The following is a 23,155-nucleotide window of genomic DNA, read 5'->3' on the forward strand; positions in this document are numbered from 1 at the left end:
TCTCTCTCTCTCTCTCTCTCTCTCTCTCTCTCTCTCTCTCTCTCTCTCGCTTATCCACATACTAATTTAAATAATTTATTTCATTTTTCTAAGAGTTTTAGTAAGAGTCTCTTCAAAGCTTCCAAACACACCCTGTACCTATAATTTTTCACAGCTTTGTTGTATACATAATTAAGTGTTGTTTTTTATGATGATGGTTGTTTACTTTTTTGTTTGTTTTGCTGGTTTTTTTTAATTTCTGGATTTTATCCTTAGATTGCAAGAGTGACCTCTAATGTAAAACATCTGTATAGTTATACGAGTTTTAAGACCTCTTGCCCAGCCTTAATTTCTATAGATTATGGGAAATATAGTTAGCAAGACTTCTACAAATTTGACTCATCATTATTTAAAAACAAAGTTGGCCTTATCCTCAATAGTTCTCATATAGTCGATCTCTAAAGAGCAGCTTCATACTTGGGATTTTGAGATGGGAAGGAAGGTCAAGCGCTCTTGTCTGAAACTGGAAGTAAATGATGCTATTTTTCATGAGGCAGATGTATTTGACTACTGAAAACAATGCCTGCAATGCTCCCATCTTGTGAATAAAAATTCACTTGTTCTCTTTCTTTTCCTCCAAAAAGGGATATGAGCCTTCCCACCATGCAGGGTAGATGCAACATGTAAAGAACACACTGTATTCTTCATGGATAAAATTAGACTGAAGTATATGCTCTGCCCTCATACAAGGTCAGCCAGAAATTTTGTAGTATGGTCAATGGCATCATTTACTCCCCATATGAGGTTAAATGGGATTTTTACCTGCCTTTCAAGGGCTAGGTCCTCTTGCAGTAAAAATAAAGACCCTTCACATTAACATAGCCTTTAAAAACTTTCAAACCCTTTCATTTAGATCACTTTACTTTTTTTCCCCCACTGACTAGTTGTAGGGAGTAGACATTTTTAGTCCCATCTAAATGATGAAACCTATGAGACCCAGTGAGATGCTATGGCATGTCCAAAGTACAGCACATTGAAAAATGGTTTAGTTCTAACATGCTGGATTCCAGTCATAGTGTATATTTTCACACAACTGTTTCTGAATCCAACAGTCAAACTTTGCCAAAACAATATATAAACTTCTAAAAAAAAAACCCTGCTAACTTGCAAATTTCTAGGGGAAAAATGATGGTCTAGTTGTTACGGATCAAAGAAGATTTTTATGGCTATCACATACAGTCCAGTTTTTAACATAGAGGAAGAATGTGGCTAGATGAGGATAACCATCCTGAGTTCAGACAAAATCAGGGGAATGGGAAAAGGTGGAAGCAGTCCAATTTTCCTAAGTGTGGGAAAGTCTTAGGAAATAATGTACTGAAAAAAGTTGAGAACAAAAAATACAAGTTCCCAAACAACACTGCTGACATTGGAGGAAGGATAAAACTTTTCTTTGCACTATAAGTTATTTAGTAGCACACTCAACAGATACCAATAATGTACTCCCCTTCAATTGTGAAAAACAAAGAACAAAAAATGTTTCCATGTATTACCAAATGTTTTCACTATGATAAAATCCATGCCCAACCCCCACCACTATTAAAAAAAAACACCCTCAAATAATTAGGTTTTGGAAACTTTCCACATTTTTAAGTAGCTACGTACCATGAATATCTCCAGGCCTTCAGAAGACAAAGCTAGTCAAAACATGGAGAATAAATTGAAAGAAGGGAATTACTAAAAATGAAAGAAAAATATAAAATCTATCAGAAGGATATGGCAGTGGCTTTTGGGTACAGTCCAGAAGTGGCTCCTATATGGGAAAGAACATTAACGTTAGAGATAAGGTGCTTGGAGTGTGTTGTAAGCTTTGCCAAGAGTTTATTAGCAGAGTCACTTTAAATGCTGTCCTCCCCCTCCTACTTTTGATCTAGGGTTAGAAGGTAAAGCATGATGATCTCAAAGTCCCGTTCTAGATTCATTCTGTGCATCTAGGAAAGTACTGTCACTGACTTCAACCACATCCATTATGCTCCATTCTGAAAGTGATACTAATGAGAATCTAATGTATATTATGTTGTTTAACTATAAAAGGTCTGGCTTCTCCACCTCAGTTTAAATTCAATACAGAGACAAATCATAAATAGCTAAAATATAAATTATGTATTGGATCTTATTTTTAGATTATAAATAAATAAATAAATAAAAGTTATTTATTTGTGTGACTTCACACATGGAATTGCTGAAGTGTGTCAAAGTTAAAGGACAATTTGGAGGAGCCACTTCTCTTTCCACTATGTAGAGACCAGTGATGAAATGCAGGTAATAAGACTTAGTAATCACATTCATTCCTTGAGTCATCTAGCAAGACCATGTAATGCACTTTAGAGGCATGTAACTATATATCCCTTTCAAATACATGTAATAGATATTATATTACATAGGAGAGGAACTGAAAGCATACTTCATTAAAAGATGCTATTAGGCTTTGCATATGTTAGCATACATTAACTATAGAATTAATTGTGGAGTCTGCAAGGATTTTTTTTTACTTATGCTATTATTTAAAAAATATTTTACTAGATTGTCTAAATATTTGACAAAAAATTATAATCAAACTTTTTTCCATCAACTCAAATGTTAGTGAGAATATAATTAGTTTGTCAAATGTGGAGATATAGCATTTTCTCAAAAGACTGAAAATAGAACTACTGTAGTCACTGCTCTTGAGTATACACTCAAAGAACTCTCATTAGCATATTACAGAGATAAGTCCATACCTATGTGCACCATTATACAGTTCACAGTAACACAGCTGTGAAGTTAATTTGGCATCCATCACAAAGAGAAATTAAAAAGGAAAAATGGCATGCATACACATATACGGACAAGGGAGTTTTATTCAACCATGTCTGAAAGCAAGCCATGGCAGGGAGATGGGTGCAAATAGATATCATCATGTTAAGTGAAATGTCCAGACTCAGAAAGGCCAATATTGTATGTATTCTCTTATTGTGGATCATAGATTTTCTACAGAGTCATAGAAGCATTTATACATACATACACAACATGAATTCAGAAGAGAACCTGTTTGAGGGAACAAAGGGGACAAATGACAGGAGGAAAGAAGGATGAAGAACTAAGGACAGGATGGAAGTATAAAAGGTAGAAGTAGTAAACCTATTCTATGCCCTTGAGTCAAATTGTTGTTTCAAAGCATATCACTATTACAATGAATTCACACCAATACAATTGAAAATTTTTAGTATTTAATTGCTCCACATACTGGCTGACTTGTTTTCCCAGTAGATTTTCAAGAATTAGTAGGAATCTGTGGTTATTAATTAAATGCAAATTTTTGCTCAAAAGAAATTAAAATCAATATTTTAGAGTGTTTAAATGTTAAAATATACCTTAAATTATTTCTATACTACTTTTTCTTACCTTTTTCATTCTTATTTTTAGTGTTAGGGTTATGTTATATGACATACAAATAAGTGTGTTTTCTGTGGGAAATTTTTACCTGCTGACCTGTTTCTTATGACGTTCTCTCTAATCCTATCTTCAGATCATCAGCAGGTCATCACTTTGATCAATAGGTCATACTTGAGACAGTTACTGAGGGATGTTCACACTCCATTGCACACGTACACAGTGTACAGAGAATGGGCCAGAGACAGCTATAATTAATTCAGGGAGAAAGTCCAGGCCATCCAAAAAGTAAAATAAACAGACAATAATAATGAAGTTAGATAGACAAATAGCTTTGGAGCTACCTCAATAGACAGAAGATAATTATATAAGGATATCAGTAGGGAAGCACATTGAAGGAGTAGGGGATGGATTTCAGGAGAGGGATTGAGGAATAGATTTGATTAAAATACCTAATATTCATGTGTGAAATTCTCAAACAATAAAAATTAAAGATAACCAGTGGACATACAAGTGAAATAAACATAGATGTGTGTTTCTCTATACATATAAGGCAGAGAGAAGCAACATAATTGGTAATTATTTAGGAATTAGATTTATTTTACTTTCCTGTATCTGCTAAGTTACTGTACTGTTCTCCTTTCCTTAATTAGTAAATAGATAAATGGGGAATTAATGGCTACATCAGTTCAGTTTATTTAGCAATTGTCTTAGTCAGGGTTTCTATTCCTGCACAAAACATCATGACCAAGATGAAAGTTGGGGAGGAAAAGGTTTATTCAGCTTACATTTCCACACTGCTGTTCATCACCAAAGGAAGTCAGGACTGGAAATCAAGCAGGTCAGGAAGCAAGAGCTGATGCAGAGGCCATGGAGGGATGTTACTTACTGGCTTGCTTCCCCTGGCTTGCTCAGCTTGCTTTTTTAAAGAACCCAAGACTATCAGCCCAGAGATGGCACCACCCACAATGGGCCCTTCCCTGGCTTGATCACTGGTTGAGTGACCCTTACAGCTGGATCTCATGGAGGCATTTCCTCAAGGGAAGCTCCTTTCTCTGTGATAACTCCATCTTGTGTCAAGTTGATGTAAAACCAGCAAATACAGCAATCTTTCAGGACAAAAAGAACAACTCTGAAGACAAGTTCCAATCATATCCCGGATGTATAATTCATGGGTTTCAGCACTGAACACTTTCCCTTTCAGTACAGATATCTTTGGTTAACTTTATCTGAGAGTTGTGAAATGTAGAAGACAACATTTGGAATGGTGCATGTAGTCTTGTACAGAGAAACAATGTGGATCAAGGGAAGAAATGTGAAATGTAAACTACAGAAAGATGAAACAAGATGTTCTAAGAAAATACTTGTTGAGAAAAAGAAGCTGTTAAGAACAGTGGACTATTTTGCTTGGAACCTCACTCCTGTCTTTATAAAAATACAGGAAGGAAATTCTTTGCAGAGTTAAGGATGCCTAAGACTACTCCTTTGTAGGTGAGAAATGGAAACGGGGTAAATATTAGGGCTAAGGGCATAAGAAGAGTACACTTCAGTGGAGAAAAGATGACTAGTAGTACTCTTTTCCTTCAGATTATAGCAAAGTGATAATAGGAAAAATGAACCTAGATGCCTAAGCACCATCTCCATTAAAAGCATAAATATGAAACTGGGTTTCACCCGCACACCTGGGTCTGCTGGCGCACATTTCTTCCTAGTACTACAAGAGAGAGACAGGCTGATCTCTGTGAGTTTGAAGCCAGCCTGATCTACAAAATGAGTTCCAGGACAACCAGGGCTACACAGGGAAACCCTGTCTCTAATCAATTAATTAATTAATTGGTGTAGAAATATACAAGAAAGTATCATTATAAAGCCCATTATTTTGTATGCTGACCAGAAAAGGCCTAAGTAAATAAGACTTATTTCAAACAAGCATGCCTTCATCTATTCATGCTACTGTGATTTAGACTATCACTAAGGGAACCTTATAAGTGCTCAGCACCATGCTTGCTACCCCAAAAGATTTCAGAGAAAACCAAAGTCTTCAACCTTAGGGAATTCCATGTCTGATCTTCTTGAAAATGAAATGTGGGTCGTGGTTGTGTAGTTCTGGCATTCAACATAAAATAAAGAAAATAAAAGCGAGCCAAAACCAAAACAATCGAGCAAAAACTGATATTACTAGGACAGTGGCATTTATAAGCCTGCTATACCTTAACAGAATTAGGAAATAAATTACTGAAGGAAAGTTAATTTATATACAAACCAGATAGAAAAAGACTCAGAGTTTTTTTTCCCTCTGTCTTTCCTGTATCAGTGTTAGAATATAAACAAAAGCCTAGAAATACACATTATCAGAACTCTGTGAATCCTCTTTCTGGGAGACAAGTTCCTTTTCTCTCTGGGACCAGGAATTTGGCCTTTCTCTTCCCTTTCCCCTCCTTCACAATGAGATTCCTGTGGAAAATATCAATGCTTTAGGATCTGTTTTTATCGACACTGTTATAAGCAAAGGGAGGAACACAAGTGTCTTTAGAATATCTCCTCTCCCATCACCATGTTCCCACCAGGACTTTTATGTCACCATCTGGACTCATAATTACAGAGGTTATTTGGCATTTTAAAGTGAAATATTTCTCCTGAAAGATTTGCCCATTTCTTCATGTACAGCTGCTTTCTGAGCCTACTTTGTAATGGCATTTTGAATACCTTTCTATTAGGTGGCCACAAACTTAATTAAGGCAGAGAGCCAATCCATGCACACCTTGACCAGGTTCCAGCCCAAATACTTGAGGAAAAAAGGCTTCATTCTCTGAGTAGAATATTTAAGGAAACTCATTTTGAGTGTCTGTTTAACTTGAGAACTGTTTGGGGGCAAAGCTTTGCTTTCAATCAGGATTTTGACTACTGACAGTTAATGAAAGACAGCAAGGAGAATGGACCAGGGTGAAAGAATGTTGAGTTTGCTCTTGGCTCCTGTCAAATGGAGAGGAGGGTGTGACAGAGACAATCAGCTCAGAACAATTTTTCCCAAACTAGGTCAGCCAGACAGTCTGCTTGTAGTACATTCTACAGTGGGGCCTAGGGCACAGTGCAAAGTATGGTCCTGTCCAAAGGACACATATAAAAAATTCTGAAGGTTTTACCCACATGTATGAAATAAAGCTAAATACAATAAAACTATCTTTGATAAAGAGTTCTTAATGACACCAAAATTCTTAGAGGCATAGATGACTAATTTTTTTTTGACCAGAGCTGATGAACAACTAGGAAAGAGCCACACACATATACAAATGAAGTAGCATGTTTATGGGGAAAAAAACCACAATAGTCCTATAACTATTCAAACTAGAAACCTTCTCACATAATGCTTATAAAATCAAGTAGTGGTATAATTAATAAGTTGCCATATAGGAAAAATTATAAGCATTGCTTTATAGTAGAACTTCATTTGTATTGACACTGCAAAAGAAAAGCAGAAAGGAAATACAGATTATAGGGCTGGATCCAGAAGTTAGATACAGATGTACACCCCATGAATTTGGGGGAGAACTTGAGATGCAAGAAGAGCAAGATTATTGAACAGCTACTTTGAAGCCTGAGTGGATAGATTTGTAATGAAGAATTTTAGCCAGCTCCACTGCTAAAAGCTCCTTATGGCTTAACAGTTGTGTTATTCCTTAAGATACTTTTAATGTACTTAAAAATGTACATTAATTTTCAAGGAAAAAAAATAACAATTTTATGGAGGAGTATAAAATTACACCTTTGATCCTTCCTCTTGTGTTTTCAAATAACTGGACATATATTTTATGAAATTAGACAATGATTTTCATCACAGAAGTTATAAAGAATTAGTCAAATAAAAACTGAGCTTCTTGTCTTGTGAAGACCTAGTATTTCTTTCCATCATAATACTCTCTAGAAGAGGCATACAGAGAAAGGAACTCCTTGTATCTGGTGAGACAACTAATAACTAACTTCAAAACTCCCTTTGTTGTAGTTTACATAGCCTTCGGTCACCAAAGAACAGAAATCATTATTTGAACTTATTCCGTGAATAGAGTGTATCTTTTCAATCTCCCTTTCTGACTCTGTCTTCTTGGATTTGTTGCCACAGGAAAGGAAAGATTCTATATACATGGAACAATTCAAGGCAAACTCTAAAACACGTGCAAAAAGAACTGAAGAGCACTCTCCAGTTACCACTGTGTAAACATAGGTGTATGGTTGATTTACATAGACACATAAATAGTGGCATCCTCCCCCTGACTCCTACTTCAGGTTAGACCCTACTATGAGGGAACTTACAGATAATGTCTATGTTTCTTTTTTTCCCCTTTACTCTCTTCCTTTTACCTCATCAAAATGGTCATGAAATGCTCTCTTCTGGACATGAGGTTGCCCTTGTAACAATAAACTTATGGTAGCTGCAATAGCCCACACAGAGCCTGCAGAAGACCAAAGCGCCTCTGAACTTTCAGTCATGGATAGAGAAAATCCTCATGGAACCCTGCTCTTCCCTGGGGAGCTACTGATTGATGATATATTTTGTGGAAAGGGGAGTGTTATCTTCAGTGACATCATCACTGATTATTCCAGCATGCTTCAGTAGCTAACTGCAATCCCAAACTCTAAGGGACAATCTTGGTTATACCACATAGGTCACAAGGTAAAAGCAAAAGCACATGAAAGAGCAAGGAAGATTGGTCGGAAGGAGGGGTGAGCAGGAGTGGGTTGAAAAGACAGTGTAGAAAACACTTGTGATCAGAGATTATTACATAAAGAATGCAATTGCCATTTAAGAATGAATAAGTAAATACTTTTTTATATAAAAAAGTATGAATGAAAGAAGCAAATAGCATGAATTGAAAGGCACTGACTTACTCCTCTTCCCCTGCCTAATGGATTTGTTGTAACTCACAAAACCAATTTAATTCAACAAAAATAAAATCAATTGAAACACAGAGAATGAAGAAAATTGAGCTATCAAAAATGAGGCAAGCACCATTGGAATGTGCTTATATATCTTGCTAGTTCCTGTAAAGGAATAAGTTTGAGATCTGATTTCTGAAACTTGTCCTGCCCTCTGGCATCAATACATGTGCTATTGCATATGTGCACACACATGCACTCATGCAAGCATGTGCACAGGCACACATGCCCACACTCATACGAGAGAGAGAGAGAGAGAGAGAGAGAGAGAGAGAGAGAGAGAGAGACAGAGACAGAGACAGAGACAGAGACAGAGACAGAGAGACAGAGAGACAGACAGAGACAGACAGAGACAGACACAGAGACAGACACAGAGAGACACGGGGAGAAATTAATATGAAATATAAGATCATTAAAGAGCATAACATGTATTTGTTAACGATAGTATGGAAGAGTGGTGAGGATCTTTGGCTTTAAAGTCTTATTCTAAATACCAGTTATGTATGATAATTATAATCTTGAACAAATTGTTTAACCCTTTTGACATCTGTGTGCTCATTTGTAAACTGGTAGTAACAATACCTTTCTGTGAGGATTAAAATGAACGAAGTCCACTAAGGGCCTTCTTTGTTTATGTTTGTTGTAAAAATCGTATGAAGCAGAGCATGCCTAAACTGTCAACTCTCTGTGGCCATATGAAAACATGATGTAGAGAATAGTAAAAGGTGAGTGTACACTAGGAGAGATTGAAGTTCATTTCATGTTACATGTGAAACATGAACTTGATATTGGTGTCTGCAGATTGAAGGTGGCATTGGTAAGAGGTAAAGTAAATGTCAATCACATGGGCTACAAATCACAGCATACTGAATAGTGACTGTACAGATATTTGCAGTGAGGGGAAATTCAATGTCCAAAAGAACCATTACAGAACTTTGCAAAATCAATAAAGTCACCAAAATATGATCAGCAACCTGTGAATAGCTTTATATTTCATTTTTCTCAACTGGACATTGAACTTCAATACTTCTATTTTCTAAAGGATAAAAGGATCTTTGTGGGATTATTTTAAGCATTAGTTTCTCAAAGACAGTCTGCAGAGAGCAAGTGAGATTCACCAAAGTGAATGGTACCTATGTTAAAACCTTGGCACATTTTATTTTTGTTTTTATTTTTGAAGATTTTCTAAAGGTTTCCATAGCCACAGTTTAGATCATACCATTATGTCCAGAAAAAACACATCAGTATTTTCTTCAGCCACCATGTAATCCCTGGATCAGTCTTCAGATACACACTGAGACATGCAGCAGTTTTATTGATGCATTTCTCCTGCAAACTTGTATAGCAGGATTTGACTAGCAAGTTGTTTGTAGGACCAGAAATTGTGATCTTATCAGTATGGCATTCAAGACTACTTTTGATGATGCAGAAGGTAGACAGCAAAGAAAGAAAGACTTCTGTTTCCAATCAAATGTTTTCAAATGACAAAGGGAACTTCTTTCAGAAAAAGCAATGTTTATCTAGTGTTCTGTGTTTACTGCTAGTCTATATAGGCTGACTCTGAGAGAAACCTAGATTTCTAGGTCAATACAAGGAATTTTAGGAAGTGAAATCATTTCATGTCAAAGCAAGTGAAGTGGTTTGTTCTTTCCTTCTACTTAGCACAATGGAGCAAATAATGTACATTTAATTTTGAACTATTAATTTAGTCCAAATGAATTCTTTTGCAACTATACATCCTCTTGAAATCACATATGAAGAGGAGAGGAATTTGCTTAATTCAACTCGCATGACATCTCATTTTGCGAAGAATGAGTTGGACTTACTGACACATTAAGTTACTATCCAAGGACTTTGTCTTTCCCCCAAGAGAGCTTTTCAAAATCCTTTTGTCAAGCTGAGATCTGGAGAGCAGTGGGTCAAGGAAAGCAGGCCATAAGCCAAGATCCTCAGAGCCAATATAAGCAGCAAAGAGCCAGAGACTAGGAAGGAACAAGGGTTCAAGGCAAAGTAGGTCTCATAGGCAGGAAGCCCACTCTGAAATAAACAGTCAGAGATTAGAGAATATAGAGGAACTGCGAGTCCAGAGACAGCCAGCTTGCAAAACAAAACATTGTGGGCCATGGGATCCTGAAGCTAAAGTTAAGAACTACCCTAGGCCCAGACACTTGCATCTCTATTCTTCTGTTCAAATAAACAGCAAACGCTTTTTTTTTTTTTAATGAGGGGTAGAACTACAAGCGAAATAGCTCACCAAACCTGTGATAGTCTAAGATGTATCGTTCTAGAATACTTGCATAAAATTGTTCAATTTGGAAGAATGTTGAGAGAAATTCCTAGAACTGACCCTATCACTTTTTAAAAGAAAATAAGTGAAGCTTATTGGGAGAGAGAATTTATGAAACAAAACAAAACAGTAACATGGTAGGAAAGCTGAAGCCACAAATTTAGTGTTCAGACACCACTGCCTTTCCCATGATGTCCTGTCTAGCCTCTGCCTAGAGCCTTCAGACAGCAGATATGGCTGGGTACTAGAATATTTACTGAGTTCATAGGTCATTAACCTAACTGGATAAAAGATTAAAAAACTAAGCAAGTTACAGACATGAAGGATAGTTAAAATGGAAGTTCTGGTTGTTTACCCTAGGAAAAAAATAATAATAGAAACATATATTGAGATAGAGACTACATGGCAATTCATTAGAACAATTCCTGTTAACTCTGAACATCTCATCCTCTACCAAGCATCACATCACTTGTCACACTGAACCAGTTGTAAAGCAAAGCCAACCCATTACACATAAATGTGAAAACTGTTCTTTTTCATCTTCAGCTGAAACTCTGTCATGCTACTTCCCTATAGTATTGGCAAGATTCCCTTGTTCTTTGTAATCCTCAAAAATGAGCTCTTAGCCGGGCGTGGTGGCACACGCCTTTAATCCCAGCACTTGGGAGGCAGAGGCAGGCGGATTTCTGAGTTCGAGGCCAGCCTGGTCTACAAAGTGAGTTCCAGGACAGCCAGGGCTATACAGAGAAACCCTGTCTCGAAAAACCCAAAAAAAAAAAAATGAGCTCTTGAAAACACACACACACACACACACACACACACACACACACAGAGAGAGAGAGAGAGAGAGAGAGAGAGAGAGAGAGAGAGAGAGAGAGAGAGAGAGACGACCTTGTCATCTGTTCTCTGTACGGCACCCCTCCCATCTCTTTCTAGCTCCTGTTTTCTTTCTCTCTCCCTCTGATTAATAATTATTCTTATTTAAAATAGCAATGTATTTTTCCACATCTTCTTCATTCCCAGGTCAATTAATGTTAGTATTTACATTCCTTCATCATGAAATGTTGTTTCCTGGGCAGTGAATACCATGCTATGCTCACTATCAAATATGATCCAAAATGTAGCTCAGTGGTTTTAGCTTCTAATTTAAATTTAGAGAATTTTGAGTAAATGGCCCCTCTTTGAGAAAGAAAAGGTTTTAGAAAATGGCTGCATAAGATCACTGTGGTAGTTGGAAACATCTTTTCTAGATGCATACAAATTGAAAGGCAATTTTGTCTCTAGTCCATTAAACACTGCTATGGATTAAAACAAGTGAATTATAAATGATGAATTCTTTCTTCTGGTTTAAACTTTGACCTCAGTAAAGCCAGTCAATTTCTTTCTGGCCTTGTTTCTAAACTTTAATAACCGATTCAGTTGATTTCAGATTGGAATCTCAGAGGAAGCAAAGACACAAACATTTTCACCATTGTATTTTTTATTCCAAATAGGTACTTAACCTGTGGGATGACTGGTAAGAAAAGCTAAAGAAAGGAATAAAAAGTCTACATAATTGGATGCTCTCAGCCACCATTGTACTGAGCACAGGGTCCCTAATGAAGGAGCTAGAGAAAGGGCCAAAGGAGCTGAAGGGGTTTGCTGCCCCATAGGAGGAACAACAATATGAACTAACCAGTAGCCCCAGGGCTCCCAGGCACTAAACCACCAACCAAAGAGTACACAAGGAGGGACCCATGGCTCCAGCCACATATGTGGCAGAGGATAGCCTTGTGGGACATCAATGGGAGGAGAGGCCCCTGGACTTGTGAAGGCTCAGTGTTCCAATATAGGAGAACGCCAGGGCCAGGAAGAGGGAGAGGGTGAGTTGGTGAGCAGGTGGAGGGGGAGGGAATGGGTAGATGCAGAGACACAGGAGTATGCACGCACATGCACATTCATATGCATACATGCTCAGAAGTGGGAAAGAAACATAATTTTGTTATCAAAATAGGACGTTGTGTTTCCATTCATTTCAGCAGGGAAACCCTCATAAATGCTTACAATATCCTTGGATTCATTTGCTTTTCTTAAATTAATTTACTATCATTTTAACTGTTATGCTGTTCTAGGACCAGAATCTAGGCCCTTGCACATGATAAGAAGTAATTTTCAACTGAGTTATATCTACAGCCAGTATTTGCCTTCTTAATTACTGTGGAAAGATGGCATGAACTGTAAGATACTTTAAATGAGACATTCCCCATTTAAAAATTGTGAGTCTGCCCTTAATCTCCCTATGGGAGGGAAAAAAAACAGACTTGATTACACAGAGAAAGTGACATTTTTACTAAGAAAATTCTTAAATATACCTTACAGACTAAGGTATTATCCCTCCGTGCTCTCTGTGTCCTGTCACTAACTGATTAAGCTGCAGCATGTAGTTCAGGACACTCTCCCCAGTGCACATAAGAGATGTGTGCTCTGACTGAGAATTTGCTTTGTGGGAAACGAATAAAGCTTTTGAAATGGACCAACTTGCCTGCATAAAGCCCAGTGGGAAATTGACAAGCTTTTAAGTTGACATCATGACTACCCTCTCTCCTTTTCATCTGATCTCGTAAAAGCCAAATCTAAGTGTGATTCCAGAGAAGAAAGGATGATCTCTGTTTATGGTAGCAGTAAGAAGTAGAGTAGTTTGTTTAACAACTTCCTGAGAATGAAATAAATAAAATTCATGTCATTCTGGCTGATGTTACACAATTTACACATTCCTATGGTATCTATATAGACACAAACGCAACATAGTAGGCTTAATTGGTATGCTAAAGGCAAAGATCCTGTTGTAGCCACTGGAAAATTCTACATTAAAACAAGTTTATGTGTACTTCAAGTTTCAAAGTGAGTAAGGCAAGTGGGGTTTGGGAAAGAAAAGCTAACTCAAAACCAGGGAAGGGGAATAGCTCCAGTACACATCACAACCAGACATGGGCCTGAAGAGTTGTGCCATATATATATATATATATATATATATATATATATATATATATATATAAAAGATATATCCTAGATAGAATATATATATATATATATATATATATATATATACACACACACATATATATATATATCTTTAATCATGTTTTACAGTCCAGTCATTATCCCCCTCCCAGTCCACCCTCCAACAGTTCCTGATCCCATTCCTCCTCCCCTATCTCCAAGAGGATGCCCCCTCCCCCCCACACCCCCTCTGCCAGGTCTCCCCAGTCCCTGGAACCTCAAGTCTCTCGAGGTGCATCTTCTCTCACTGTGGCCAGACCAGGCAGTCCTCTGCTGTGTATGTGGTCAGGGGCCTCGTATCAGCTAGTGTATGCTGCCTGGTTGGTGGCTCAGTGTTTGAGAAATCATGGGACACATGATATTTTTAAAAAGTGTGAAACTAGGTGCTCAGATATCCTGCGATTCTTGAAAAACCATAAGCTACAGACAGTATTAGAAAACTCTCCTCATTGTTTCAGGAAATTCACACTGAACATAGAGTCATAACTGTGAACTGACAGATACATTCAAGAGATATTGGGTCTGGAAAGCATGCGGATGGAATTAAGATTCATTTAGCTCATATGTGAACAACTCTGGTAAAACAGAAAAAAAAAAAAAACCTTGCCAAGCAAGCAATATGAAAAGAGGCAAGCTTGGAAGTTCTCTGAAGGGATTCCATTACTCAAGGTGCTCAGCAAAAAGAATCCCAAACACGGGCTGGTGAGATGGCTCAGTGGGTAAGAGCACCCGACTGCTTTTCCGAAGGTCCAGAGTTCAAATCCCAGCAACCACATGGTGGCTCATAACCATCCGTAACAAGATCTGACGCCCTCTTCCGGAGTGTCTGAAGACAGCTACAGTGTACTTACATATAACAAATAAATAAATCAAAAAAAAAAAAAAAAAGAATCGCAAACACAGACAAAAACATGAAATTAGAAACCTTACAAAAAAAGTAGCTACCAAGAGTGTGCTTCCATTCACATAGATGAGAAAAGACTCAGTTCATGAAATAGGCATAAGAGAATATCTATATTAAACATCAAGTTGTTGCCCTTGAGAAATTCTTAGAAAGTCCCTGGTAGAGTAAGATATTCAAATGTATGGAAAATATAATTTCTTGTCTATTTTCACCCTTTCTCGCAGTTTCCTCATATCTGCTAAGTCAATCTTGGGATCTTTAAAAGTTCTTTGAGGAATAATTATATGGATTTGAAATGCAAAATAAAATCTCTTATCCATGTCATCAAAGCATATCAGTCACACAACTGAAAACTCTTTGATGCTCTACATTTCATTTATTGTCTTACATTCAACTTCCTAATTAATATCAATGAAGACATAGACCAAGACTCATATTTGTTCTTTATTAGTTTTTCCTTGCAGAAAGAGATTTTATAAATAACAATTTTCCAAAGAAATGAAAGTGTTCTGTGAGAATCTACTAGCTGTACAACACTCACAACAAAAGTATTTCATTAATTCTCATCATTATGTGTCAGTTGTGTTTTCTGTCTTTTATTATCAGTAAAGTATATAATACATGTGTTACATGCATATTTATTTTTAACACACCAGTTGTTAAATATTTATCAGCAAACTGCTGATGGGTATCTTTGTTTTTCTGAACAGTGTGTAATAAGATGTTGATTCCATCATTCTCCAACTGCTCTACTTTTCTTTCTACTTATTTACAAACACCCACTCCCCATTCCCCACAGGCACAGGAACCCTGCCTTCACTACAGTCATCACAAATTTCTTTGTATTTTAATTTCCTTATGTGACAATCACATTTGAAATCCTCACACTTCATGGGCTTAGAATCAAGCAGAACAATTGCAATGGTTCAATCTCCAGAAGAGGGGAGATTGGAAGGCAGGGGAGGGAGAATTAAGGGGATAAGAGGCATGAAAGTAAGGGAAAAGGAGGGGGAAGAAAAGAGAATCTTGGACTTGGGCTCTAATGTTAAAGACAATTTAGTAATATATAAACATTTGTACTATCACTTTAAACACATTTCTCCTGAGTCCATCATTAGCCCAGAAACTTAGAATACCCAAGATACAATTTGCAAAACACAAGAAAATCAAGAAGAAAGACCAATGTGTGGATANTTCATTCTTCCTTAGAATAGGAAACAAAATACCTATGGAAGGAGTTACAGAAACAAAGTTTGGAGCTAAGATGAAAGGATGGACCATCCAGAGACTATCCCACCCAGCGATCCATCCCATAATCAGCCACCAAACCCAGACACTATTGCACATGCCAGCAAGATTTCGCTGAAAGGACCCTGATATAGCTGACTCATGTGAGGTTATGCCAGTGCCTGGCAAATACAGAAGTGAATGCTCACAGTCATCTATTGGATGGAACACAGGGCCCCCAATAGAGGAGCTAGAGAAAGTACNCAAGGAGCTGAAGAGGTCTGCAACCCTGTAAGTGGAACAACAATATGAACTAACCAGTACCCCCATCATTATCTTGAATGCATCTATTTCAAGACAAAAATCTAGTAAAGTAATAGTTGCAAAAATAATAAAGCTGGTTATGATTTCTAGATTTTCAAAGTTGCAAGGCAACCTTCCAAATGTTGATTTTCAGAGAGCGCTTTGAGAAACAATATTGAAACAATGCTAAGGCAAAGGCTAAATAAGCCAGTCCACGTATTCCACTTTCAAAAAAGCAAAACAAAACAAAACAAGAACAAACCACTTAACTTAGTACTGACAAAGTTCTTTTTATATGATAGACTTTTAAAAGATCAGATGCAAATGTGAATTGACTATTTCTACTAATTAGTCACAGAGTTACAGAGTGACTTTCAAACTCTCTGGAGTCAAAACAATAGAGTAGATAACAGATGCTACTACTAGCTATGATATGTCACATAGGGTGGGTGTCAAAGTTACCTAGAGAAATTCCATTTAAAATTAATTTCCCATCAATCTAGAGAGCCTTCTCATGCCTCTTAGAAGAGGAGTATCTCCTCTCTAGCACATACTAAACATAAGTATTAGATAAAAGATCCCTAGGGAACTCTCCTTTGAATGTGGCAGATGATGGCTGAACAGTTTTACTGTTTTAGGCATCAACATAGGATTAAGGATATTTACCAAGCACAGTAAAAAATAAACTTCTGAAATATCTATCTCTTGTGTTTATTTAACAAGGATCTTTCTGATGGGAAGAGGAAAGTTACAAGATAAATTGCCAGTACTTTGGATGCAGTGTCAAGGGAAAGGGCAGACACTGTAATTTTTGTGGGACCACTTCAAGAAGCCCCCTTTTTACACACTGCAATAATTTTTGTCATTAAAATCTTGCCAGTAATAGGCATCTACACATTTTTTTAAAAATGACATTTTAATATATGTTTATCCAACATAGCCAAAAGAAAAATAACATATATACATATATATATGTATATATATATAATTTATATATGTTATATATGTTATGTAGAAATTTCAGTGATTACAATCTCTTAGAATAAAGTTTATCACAATCTGTTAATTTTTCTGTGATCTGGTTTATTGTTGCTTAGATACCTTCAATGTTGCGAGAATGAAAGGCAGAAAGATATAGGAAAGTGAAAACCTATTCAGGTTTAGAAAACTTAAAATCTTTTCAGGTAAATTATATATATTCTAAATACAAGAAAATTTACAAGGAAATGTTGAAAATATATTGTCCTACAGATGCTCATAAATAAAAGAACACAAGATTGACATGATCAAAATGAAAATATCTCTGTCTTAAGACAGTTTTCTGACTCCTCCCAAAATTTAATTTCTTCATGTATAATCAAGTCTTAGAAAGCAAAAAACTCTGATCTGAACTGTGATGATGTATCTGAGTTCATGAAGTATTTTCATATGCATTTGTCTTCTTTGAGATCTTCAAAATTATTACTATCTTCCAATCTCATTGTATACACAAGAAATTTTTTAACATAAAGTTAGATTATCAGTTCATAGGCAATGGTTATGACTAATTTAAGCATAAAAGTTAAATGTCTTGATTTTAATCCAGTGTACTTTCTATAATGCATACTTTTACATAACTGAAGATGAACGTGTGTTAGTCATATTTTGCAGATTATTGGCCTTAACAGATTGGACAACTGTTGCAGGATTTTCCCTGTCCAATTATATTAGGGCTGCAGGAGGCCTGTGATTGGACAAGAAAAAGGGAGGCAGCACCAAGGGTGGCAAAGACAGAGAGCATAGGAGGGAGAGAGGAGAATGGAGGCAGACATGCACCAGCATGGCTGGAACCAGCCACAGGTAGTTATGATATCATATGGTTAGAATAACTGGAGTAAAACTTTTATAATTACCAATTGGTTCTGAAATTATTGTATTGGCATCTTATAAATTGTTATTTACTTAATTGTGATACATAAATCTGATTGGTTAACTATAAGCTTTAAGAATTTTAATTCTACCGGGTAATTGGGTGTTGTGATGGCTGACCATGGGGTGTGTGAGGCATTGCTTGGTAGTGAGAAGAACTCAGGGGAGAGGGGCATGACAGACAGTTGGCGGACAAAGAGACCACTGAGTTGAGATCACCAGGCTGGAGTTCTGTGGCCAGCCAGTGTTGGCTCTAGCTCTGGAATGTGCTGATTCCATTATTATTTTTTTTTAATATTTCCCACAACAGATATCTATAGAAGAATCCAAAGATCCAGGATCTGAAATTTGAAATGGGAAATGTTAATAATTTAATAAAATAAATACTTGTCAATATATCTACTTTTGGGTCTAAACCCAACCTATCTCCAAGTGTCTGTCTTGTACTCCACTATGTCTTCATATGGACTCTAGCTCCTACTTAGTTGCTCATTTCTGAAAGTGATCCTCAAAGAAAGTCATTTTCTAGCTGTGGTGATGAAAGATGGTAGGATTCAGAAAATAGTAAATAGAACATGAAAGTGATGGATAAATTTTAGGGAGAATGTTACATAAAGTTATATGGAACAGATTGAAGATAGAAGCTCCACAAGGGAAATATTCTCAAGTGGTTTTGTCTAATGCTCCAAATGTATTCTATGGAGAAAATTTTATTTTGTTATATACTTATGAACTGAGGGATTCATGAGTCAAATGTCAGTGTTGTACTGCCTATATCATTTTCCCCATACCTGTTCACATTGCAAGAAAAAAAACCACATAAAATTAATTATAGGAAAGTAATAAATGCCTGTTTATATAATGAGAAATTTATAGCTAAAATATACAAACAAGGTACTAAAACCTTGTCTAGAATTATTTAATCACAATAAACTATTGTTGCTTAAAGAATATGAAATATATGGCAAGACTGAGTTTTGCCTGTAGATATCGTTTATACTTATATTTGGTTTTGGTTGTTTTATTTAATGTAACTTTTTTACTAATTCACTTTACATCCTGCTCATTGCTCCCACAGTCACCCCTCCTACAATGCTTCCTCCATTCCCCTCTTCCCTTTTCCTTTGAGTAGATAGGCCTTCCCTCTGGGTATCCTCCGTCCCCCAAACCTGGCACTTCAAGTATCAGCAAGGCTAGACTCTTCCTTTCACCTTGAGACCAGACAAGGCAACCCAGCTAGTAGAACATATTCCACAATCAGGCAACAGCTTTTGGGATAGCCCCTACTCCAGTTGTTCAGAACCCACATGAAGGTCAAGCAGCATATCTGCTACACATGAGCAGGGAAGCATAGGTGAAGCCCCTGTATGTTCTTTACTTGGTGGTTCCAACTCTGAGAGCCTCAAGAGTCCAAGTTAGTTGACTCTGTTGGTCTTCCTGTGGAGTTCCTGTCCCCTTTGGGATCCACAATCTTTCTTCCTATTCTTCCATAGCTCCATTCACTGTTTGTCTGTGAGTATCTGTATCTGTCTGAGTCAGCTTCTAGGTGAAGCTTCTCAGAGGACAACATGATCCTGTCTGTAAGCAAAACAGAATATCATTAATAAGGTTGGGGACTGGTGCTTGCCCATGGGATGGATGTTAAATTGGGCCAGTTATTGGTTGGCCATTCCCTCAGTCTCTGCTCCATCCCTTGTGCCTGCATTTCTTATAGACAGGATAAATTTTGGGCCAAAAGTTTTGTGGGTGGGCTGGTGTTCCTATCGCTCCACTGGGGTTTCTGTCTAGATGCAGGAGGTGGCCTCTTCATCTACAGTATCCCCAACTTAGTGAGTCACAGCTAAGACCACCCCCATTGATTCTTGGGCACCTCCCTTATAATTGTGATTCAAATTTTGAATTTTAATCTATAAATTAAGATCCTCCAGAGAGGCAGAACCAGTGTGAAGATAGATTATTTATTAAGAGCATTAATGCATTTGATTACAGAAACAGACAGACCCACAGGAAGCTTTTGCAAGATTTAAAAACAAACAAACAAATGAACAAACAAGCAAAACAGTAGCAAGTTTTTAAAATTAGAGCTAGGGAAGCTTGCAGAATAGTTCTTGGTACAGAAGTTAAAGATGCAAGAGCGCTTGAGTATATTGGTGGCTATTCCCAGAGCAGGTGAACCTTACTCCTAGTATCTAAAACCAGGGAAGAAGAGTGTCTAGATTCTATGAGAGTGAGCATGAATTTTCCAGTAGTGACTTTTTCCCATTAGGGAGTGTCGTGTCAGTTCACGTAATGGGTAAAACAGCTTAATGGAGGAAAAAATTTATTTAGGTTTATGCTTTCATAAAGTTTAGTTCCTGGTAACTTGATATCATTCACTTGGGCAGAAACAGTAGTGACAGAAGGTCTCCAATGAAAAAGTCCTTCTTTTGTTTCTTGAATATAAATAGAAGGAGGTACATAAAGGGGAAAGTGTGTCCTAGAGATCAAAGGAACCTTATTCCTATAGACTTTACAACACACCTTTCACCAAACTCCAAAGTTGCAATCATAAAACTAATCTATACAGGGTTCAAGTGATTGTTTCAGAGCTCCTATAATCTAGTTTTCTGAGTTGAAGGGGTTTACAACCCCATAGGGAGAACAACATTATCAACCAACCAGACCCTCCAGAAATCCCAGGGACTAAGCCATCCACAAAGAAGTACACATGGCTCCAGCTGCATATGTAGCAGAGGATGGCCTTGTTATGCATCAATGGAAGGAGAGGTCCTTGGTTCTGTGCTTGATAGATGCCCCAGTGAAGGGGACTCGAGGGTGGGGAGGTAGGAGTGGGTGGGTGAGTGGAGGAACACCCTCATAGAGGCAGTATGTGATAAGGTGTTTCAAAAGAGAGGGAAACCAGGAAAGGGGATAACATTTGAAATGTAAATAAAGAAAATGTCCAATAAAAAAAAAGAAAGAAAGAAAGAAATGTCACTGTGAAACCAGGCAGAGGTCTGCTTAACTAATCCCTGAGATATGTCTTAGTTGGACTAAGTAGATAACCAAGATTAACCATCACTGGGCTGGGGAGATAGCTCGGTGAGTGAATTGCTTACTATACAAGCAAGAGGATCTAGTTTACATTGCCTCCATCAATAAAAACCTGGGCACGGCAGCATGTCCCAATTTTAATCCTGGTGTTGACAGTGAGAAGCAGGTTCCAGAGATTCACTTGCCATCTGAAAGGACACGCTTCAGAGGAGACTCAGTCTCAAAAATTTAGAAAAGGATAGAAGAAGCTACCTGATGTTGACCCCTGACCTTCACTTGTGAGCACACAAACAGAAAAATGCACATCCAGACACAAATGCATGCCTTTCCATACACCAGAGGTGTAGAGAGGAAAGAAAATGCAGAGATGTATAGTCACACTCTTGCTTTTTAATTCCACCTGGGCACTCACCAACTCAGTTCTTCACTTCTGGAAAGGTCTCATGAATGTTATGAGAAAAAATGATGACCAACTGTTGAGGTAGGTATTCTATAGTGCTCACAAAAATTTTTGGTTTAGTCAACAATGAAATTTAACAATCATTCTGTATCATTTTTCTTAAAGTAGATTATAATAGGAAGAAACAAACTAAAGCCTATATAATCTTAATAGCAAGTAGTCTATTGTTGGTGTGTTTTCATACTTTTCAAGAATTAACTTATTCTCTTAAATAATTTTAATTTTAAAAGCAAGCCCATGTAAGGAATACTCTCAAAAAGGAAAAATAATTAGGCATGCTTTTCATTCTTTCATTTGAGTTCTTGGGAGAGGTACGGTATCATTAAAATGCTATAAAGTAATAATTTATTTACTTTTTCAGTTTTAATATTAGCTTAAAATTTTATACGATTTCCCAAAGGTCCTCATAATAACTTTTTTCTCACATGCAAGAGTTGTTGGAAAATAGGCCACCTCTGAGTTTGCCTATGTATGCTAACTGGCCATCCCTGTCTCTCAATAAGAAAGGAAAGATATTTTCTCATTTATAATTTTTTTTCTCTTTCTTAGGTAAACCTCTGAACATCCCTTGCAAAGCTTTCTTTGGATTCAGTGGGGAATCTGGACCAATGATCTACTGGATGAAAGGCGAGAAGTTTATTGAAGAACTGGCAGGTCACATTAGAGAAGGTGAAATAAGGTACAAGAGTCAACTTGTTGATTTTTATTTGCTGTCTTTGTGATTGATCAGTAATTGGGGCTGCCTTACAGGTTCAGTAAATCGTGCTCATTGCAACTGCCAATCATTCCATTCTCTAAGATCAGATATGCTGGAGAGACCAAGAGTTATACCTTCTTTTAAAATGCATGTTGTCCAAAAAGGCTTATTTGCAAGTGTCTAATAGTCTTTTTTCAGGTTCTTGGAAGATGCCATCAAAAATCTAATGATCTCAAAGCTATTGAAGCAGATTTCATCATGTTTCCAAGCTTAGGTCACTATTTGTATGCCAGTAATTAGCAAGACTTTAAACTTTACTGGTAACATCTCAGTTTGCTGGGTAAATCTCTATTTACTACTTGGGGATCAAACAACCTTTGTATGCCATAACTGTAAAGCTGTAGTAGTAGTAGTAGTAGTAGTAGTAGTAGAAATCTGATACTTTGCCAAAATGACTGTTGATTCTCAAAGTTTATTTTCTGAAAGATACTGAACTTTTTGTGTAGCACTTCCTTTAATGTTTCTCTTTTTTCTCTTATTGTTATACCATCTTGGTGTGTAGCTATCAGTTCAGTTCTTTTGCTTTGTGTTTTTAGACTTACTATAGCTTTTATTTTTGAGATTATAATATAATTACATCACTTCCCCTTCCCTTTCCTGCATCCAAATTGTCCCAAAACATCTCCTTGCTCTCTTTCAAATCCGTGGCCTCTACTTTTTAATAATTCTTACTCTATGTATCTATCTATATCTATATCTATCTATATATCTATCTATATAGATATAGATATAGATATAGATATAGATATAGATATAGATATAGATATAGATATAGATATAGATATAGATATAGATATAGATGATATAGATATAGATATAGATATAGATATAGATATAGATATAGATATAGATATAGATATAGATATAGATATAGATATAGATATAGATATAGATATA

At 36.8% G+C, this 23,155-nt stretch overlaps 1 protein-coding gene across 1 annotated transcript in view; it reads left to right on the forward strand.

The window, feature by feature from the left end:
- Il1rapl2 (interleukin 1 receptor accessory protein like 2) overlaps positions 1-23,155 on the forward strand; it is a 1,246,644-nt gene that overhangs the window by 1,154,576 nt on the left and 68,913 nt on the right. Inside the window, exon 7 of the mRNA XM_021187858.2 lies at positions 22,051-22,180. Coding sequence (XP_021043517.1) covers positions 22,051-22,180 — 130 coding nt within the window. The remainder of the gene's footprint in view (positions 1-22,050; positions 22,181-23,155) is intronic.

This window comes from Mus pahari, chromosome X (genome assembly GCF_900095145.1).
Source record: "Mus pahari chromosome X, PAHARI_EIJ_v1.1, whole genome shotgun sequence".
NCBI classification, from domain to species: Eukaryota; Metazoa; Chordata; class Mammalia; order Rodentia; family Muridae; genus Mus; species Mus pahari.